Below are 6008 nucleotides of genomic sequence, written 5' to 3' on the forward strand. Positions count from 1 at the left end.
CACCGCCGACCACGTCCTGGCCTCTCATTTTCGGATCACGGTACGTAGTTCTTCCCTTGCCCTGCCCCTCCCTGCTCACCACTCCCGGCCTTGCATGCACCCTCCTCTCCCTCCTCCTCGTTCCCTCACTGTCCCTCCCTCCTCGTCTTCGGCCTCGACAATGTCTTCAGCGGTCCTACCCTCCTTGCTCTCATCTAGAATGCTCCATGGCCTTTGTACCTCCTTTCCCTCCCTTGTGAGATTCTGTTCCCTTCTTCTCCCGCTTCTTCTCCTCATTGCAACGCCCGGGCCCTTCTTCACTCCCTTCTCCCTCTCTCAGTCCTCCCTGCCTCGACCATTGAACAATTCTTCCTCTCCTCTCCCTTTCCCCTCATTTCCCCCCGACCTCACTTCCCCCGTCCCACAGGCCTCTCGAGCCGGATTGGCCGAGGGAGAAGGCTACCGCGCCCGTGTCCTCTGCCGGGCGGAGGACTGGGACCTAGCGCTCCTCACGGTCGACGAGGACGCCTTCTGGAGCGGCGTGGAGGTGCGTTCCCTCATCCTCTCCTCCCCCTCCTTCCTTGGCCGTGCTGCATCCCGAGGCTCCTCCCCTCCCTCTTTTCTCTCTCCCCGCTGTCTTGTTCGACGCTCTTTGCCCTTCAGCGGCTTCGGCCCCTCTTTCCCCACCTTGCCCGCCTCCCTCCGTCCTCCTGATGCCTCCATCCCACCCTCCTCTCGCCCCTCCCAGGCCGCCCCCTTGAACGCCCAGGTCACCTGCCGACCCGACTCCTTCGTGACGGTGGCGGGCTTCTACAACAAGTCCCTGACCACGGACGAGTGGATGGTCCAAGACTACGCTCTGGGGCCCTCCTGCCTGAACCTGAACCTCTGTGAGTCCCCAGGATCTCTTTCGTCCCTCTCTTTGTCTCTCTTTCCTTGTTTAAATCCGGCGAACGGCGTGTGTCCTGGTCCTCCTGGCTGGGCGAGTGCGCGCCTTCTCGCTTTCCCTCTCGCCTCATCGTCCTCCCCCCCCCTCCTCGTTCCCTGTTTCCTCCTTTATAAGATCGGAACGGTCACAGCGGGTGGGGGGGAAGGGACGGCCCGGCCATGCCCTTTGGTTGTAGCGGGGGTCCTGTCTTCGCCCAGACCAAGGGACTGGGTACGTCCTCCCTCCCTCCCTCCCTCCCTTCCCTCCGTTCTGTTCCGCCCGACCTCCCTCCCCAACGTAGCTGCTTGCGCATGCCAGTGTGCAACGCCGTTTGCCAATCTCAAGTAGTCGAGGAGATGGTAAATCTTTGTATATTCTTGGAATTACAGGCTGGAGCGTGGTTGGAATGCTCAGTGCCGGGCAGCCAGACAGGGCGATCCTTCACACTGGTACCGTAACCCCTGGATTCTCGTCGTTTCCTTCCCTCCCTCTTTCACTCTCTTTCTTTAAGCAGCACTGGCGTCGATCGACTTGTCCTTGTTTCGCCTCTTTCCTTCTTCTTACCTTCCTCAGAAGCTACGTGGGCATTCATTGCTCGATCCTCATCTGATCTCACTGCCTGTCATCCCCCACGCTCCTCACTCTGTCCTCTCCAAACAGTGCCAGCCCACCTCATCCAGAAAATGATCCGGCAATACGAAGCCCACGGACAGGTATTGGACGCCTGCCTCCTCTCCTTTTTCCTCCTGCTACCCGCGCTTTCCCTTTGTTCCGACCTCTATGCTAGATGGCAAGGCTCCCTTCCATCTGCCGTTTCCCTCTTTCGTCCAGGCCCTCACTGAATGCCTCCTTCGGCCCCTTCTCATCACTCTCGCTCCCTCCCTCCCTCCCTCCCTCCCTCCTTACTTCTCCTTCAGTTCGTAGGCGGGTCCTCTCCTTCCTTCAAATTCCAGAGACTCCTTAACCCCTACCTCCGGGAGAGCCTCGGGATGGGTGTCGCCTCCTCTGGGGTGCTAATTACAGAGGCAAGCTTCTTCCCACCTTCCCGTCCCAGCCCCCTCCTTTCTCTATCTGTCGTCTCTCTCTCCTTCTCTGCAGCTCAAGTTGCATCTGCCGTTTTCTGCCTCGGCTTCCCGCCACACTCTGTGCCCTCTTCTCCTCTGTCCCCTCCCTGCCTCCTCCCGACAACCCTCTGGCCCCCTTCCAATGCCCCTCCGCTCTTACCCATACCGGGAGTGTCGCGGTTCCTGGTTCTCGCTTTCCCAAGCCTGCGTTTATTTCCCTTCGTTCTCCTTCCCACTTCTCCCTTCCTCTTCTCTCACCCCTCTCCTCCTCTCCTTTCACCCCCCCTTTCCTCGCCTCTCACCCCTCAGATTGCTCCTTGGCTGGAGAAGGCTGGCCTTCCGCTCCGACCGGGCGACATCCTCATGGAGGTGGACGGTAAGGATAATCAACCCCCCCCCCTTCTATTGCCCTCCATCCCTGATTCCCTCCCTCCTCTCCTTCCGCCCCTACTCCTCCCTTCCTTTACCTCCTTCACCCGCCCTCCCTACTGTCCTCGCCCCCCCCCTTCCTCTGATCATTCCCTAGGCCTGGCTGTGGACGACCAAGGCGTCATCTCGCTTCCTCCAGATCGCATGCAGGTCCGCGACCCCTCCCACTCGCTCCTCTCTTTTCTCCTGGCGTCACCTCCCTTTCCCTCCACTTTCCCCTCCCTCGCTCCCTCCCTCCCCTCCTTCCTCCCTCCCCCCCGCCCAGGTGGACCTTCGGGGCCTCTGGGACCTGAAGGAGGACGGCCAGGAGCTGACGGCCAAGGTGCTGAGAGAGGGACGCGTCGTGCAGCTCAAGGTATGCTAGGAGGGCGGGACGAGACGAGGGGTGTGGACGACCGTAGACGACCCTCCCACAGAGGTGGAAGGCCAATGGGGGCATTTAACTTTCTTTTTTTGGGAAACCATTGGCGCGAACATCTCCCAATTTTTCTCTCCGCCCTTTTCATCCCCCCCACTCCCTCTTCTTTGTCAGGGCCCCACCAAACGCGTCCCTCCTGTCGTTCCGATCTCCTCCGCCTCCGTGACCCCTCCCCGCAGCTACATCCTTGTGGGAGGGCTCCTCTTCCTTCCTGCCTCCCAAGCGAAGGTGGTGGCGCATCAAGCGCGGTACGCAGGGGAAGGGGAAGGGATGGAGCAGGGACGCTGGGATAGCCCAGGGCAATTTGATTCAGAGGGCAGAGTGTAGAGGAGAAAAAGCGCGACATTGCTGGGATAAGAAGATACAGGGATTGGGGAACAGGAGAAGCATACACGTGGGTTTTGGTTTTGATTAGCCTTTCGAATGGAGGTGGTGGCCACATGAATGTAGAGGGAGCAAAGAGATCGAGTGCACGTGAGAGAGGCTCGAGCGCCTTGTCTGAAACTGTCAAAACTTTTCCCTCCCTCAGTCTTCCCCTTCCCGTTCCTCTCTTTCTCCCATACTTGCCTTCATTTTTCTTTCTATTTCCTTCCCTCTCAGCATAAATCAAGCTCCCGTCGAGACCCAGCTCCTCTTCAAAGCAGAGCCTCGCGAGCACCCAGAGGAGGAATACGTCCTGCTCTGGCGCATCTATCCGCACGGTAATTCTATGTTTCTTCCTCCTTTTCAAAAAAATTCTTCTCATTTCCATTTTCACTTTTTGTGAGTGACGATAAGTATCCATGTCCTCCTTGTTCAGCGGCTTTTCCCGCCTTTCAGAGGGCCACAAGGATCCAGCCCACCAAGTGCTCGTCTCGCATGCCTCCCTTTCGCTTCATTTCCCAAACATTCCTTCCACAGAGATAAACGAGGGCTACCAGGAGCGGTTGGCTCGTCTCCTGAAATTCAATGGCGTGCCGGTGAAGAATCTAGCGCATTTAGAGGTAAAGCAAGGCCGGGAACGAGTAAAAGGAATGGGAGCGAGGCGAGTCGCTTTCTTGATGCTCTCGAGCGTGCTAGCACATTGGATGGCGAGGCCTAGGCCAACCTGGCAATTCACCTACTCTGACTCTTATTAATAATCACGTCTTTTTGGGTTTTACCAGGCTTTACTTATGTCGTGCGGTGACTCCCTCCTCCTGTCGTTTATCCTGTCGTCGTTTCCTCCCACGCCTTCCATTCCTCTCTGCTAGATTCTATTGCTCATGAGGCCATCGATCACTTTAAGCGAAGAGTATCTCCCCTGCTCTGTGCTGCATTTCTGACTCCTCCCCTCCCCCCTTTGATCCTTAGGAGCTCATTCAAGGCGCTCGCCCCGAGCAGGGGGACGCGGAGTGGCTGGATTTTGAATTGGCAGATGCAGAGCAACGAAAGATCGTGCTTCCGGCGTATCAGGTCAGAAAAAGGGAAAGACACGGGGAGGGGGGGGGACGACTGCTGGAGATCATCGAGATCACCAGATCAGGAGAGAGAAAGTCGAAGGGACGAGGCAGATAGAACGAATTAAAATGGAGTCAGGGAACCATTTATCGCATCCGAAGCAGGCTGCTCCTGTGGGGATGTGCGTCCTGGCAGAGTATCCATGGTGCATTTATGGGCGTTTTCGTGTCCCTCACATTCTCCTTTTCCCACCTCTCTTGCCTCTCCCATTCTGTAGGCCTGGGCTGCCGAGGACGGGATACGGAAGACGAACCGCATTCCTTACCATCGACCACGATCGCGGGCAGAGGACGATGAGAAAGGAAGGGAGGGTGGCGGACAGGATGAGGAGGAGGATGACGATAAATTGATAGGATGAAAAGAAAACAAAAGCACTGAAAGAAAAGGAGACAATAATGTGTGCGCACTCACGACCGCGGCACCCAAATGCGTCGGGTATTTTGTCATTGGTTGAGAGCATTCTTTCGCCGGCATCCTAGCCCTTCCATACGCTGACCCCCAGTCGTTTCATGGCCCACGTCCTCTTCTCAATTGCTTTGCCCCTTTCCATTCTCATGCTGCTGCTGCTGCTTGTGCTGTAGGGCGCAGAGCTTGGCCAATAAGCCCAGTATTTGTGTGCGTGAGTTGAGACCTTCCGCAATGCGCATGTGGACCATGCCGATCTCCTGCAGAAACCAGCAAAAAGGTGGAAAGCGGGTGGGGAGGGAAGCCACGAGAGGAAGGAGGGCGGGAAGGGGGATCAATCGACAAAAGTGCGAGGAGGAGGGGGAAAGAGAAAAGGGGAGGGGGAGGAGGGGCCCTCTGTGCGCGGAGATGTCTCTCCATGAGTCGAAGGAAGAAACGTGATGCATTGTGAACCAAGGCAACCTACCCGGATAAAATTAAGTTTGGTGCCCTCGTTCATCGTCCCGTGATTCCGGCAGACCTGCATTTACAGCCCAGGCAAAATGAGCATTCGTGCTTCTCGTCTTGCTCTCTCCGGCTCTCCAACCTCACCTTAAACAGCGTTCCGACAATGTCCGATGCGCTGTAGCCCAGGTTCCATACCCGCAACAGCCTGTGTCAGAGAGAGAAGGAGCGAGGGGCGGAGGGAAGAAGGGGATATAAGATACGAACGCGGGCCCAGGGTGCTCGTGGATGTAACACAAGCCGCTTTTGCAATCCACCGTCTCCGGTAGCATTTCTCCTCATCTCTCCCTTTCTCTCCCTTCTTCCCTCTTCCCCCTTCCCCCTTGGTCCCCGCACACTCCCTCCCTTCCTACTTCTCCTGCGCCGCCTTGAGGTCTCCGGAGCCCGCACAGAGGTCGAGGACCTCCTTCATGAGGAGCGGGTGGGGCTGATCGCACACTTTGAAGACGTTCGCCTGAGAAATGAGTTGAAAAAGGGAGAGAGGGAGGGAAGGTGGGAGGGAGGAAGAGGGGAGGGAGTGCTTCAAGGATCACCACGAAAATTTCCTGAGGCGTCAAGGGGTGGAGGCCACAGTTTTCCTATCCCCCGCCCTTTGAGCGCCCTCGTTTCCCCCTGACTCCTTCCTTTCCCACCTGGTTGACGTAGCCGAAGCCGCTATAAGTGCTCTGCAGGTTGTTTATGGCATTGCGCATGTCACCCTCCGCCGTGAAGATGACTGGATGAAAGGGGAGGAAGGGGAAGAAGGGGAGGAAAAGGAAAAGATCGAAACGAGATTGAGCGAGTGGAGGGAGAGGGGCTGCTT

General features: G+C 57.3%; 1 protein-coding gene across 1 annotated transcript in view; it reads left to right on the top strand.

Moving 5' to 3' along the window:
- NGA_0391520 (trypsin family) overlaps positions 1-4664 on the top strand; it is a 5105-nt gene extending 441 nt beyond the window's left edge. Inside the window, exons 2-15 of the mRNA XM_005855135.1 lie at positions 407-526; positions 728-869; positions 1043-1138; positions 1297-1356; positions 1568-1620; positions 1825-1917; positions 2281-2347; positions 2498-2550; positions 2666-2755; positions 2933-3066; positions 3419-3519; positions 3719-3801; positions 4151-4252; positions 4515-4664. Coding sequence (XP_005855197.1) covers positions 407-526; positions 728-869; positions 1043-1138; positions 1297-1356; positions 1568-1620; positions 1825-1917; positions 2281-2347; positions 2498-2550; positions 2666-2755; positions 2933-3066; positions 3419-3519; positions 3719-3801; positions 4151-4252; positions 4515-4655 — 1335 coding nt within the window. The 3' untranslated portion in view covers positions 4656-4664. The remainder of the gene's footprint in view (positions 1-406; positions 527-727; positions 870-1042; positions 1139-1296; positions 1357-1567; positions 1621-1824; positions 1918-2280; positions 2348-2497; positions 2551-2665; positions 2756-2932; positions 3067-3418; positions 3520-3718; positions 3802-4150; positions 4253-4514) is intronic.
- The last annotated feature ends 1344 nt before the right edge of the window (positions 4665-6008 follow it).

The sequence above is a fragment of the Nannochloropsis gaditana genome, assembly GCF_000240725.1.
Source record: "Nannochloropsis gaditana CCMP526 unplaced genomic scaffold scaffold281, whole genome shotgun sequence".
NCBI lineage: Eukaryota > Eustigmatophyceae > Eustigmatales > Monodopsidaceae > Microchloropsis > Microchloropsis gaditana.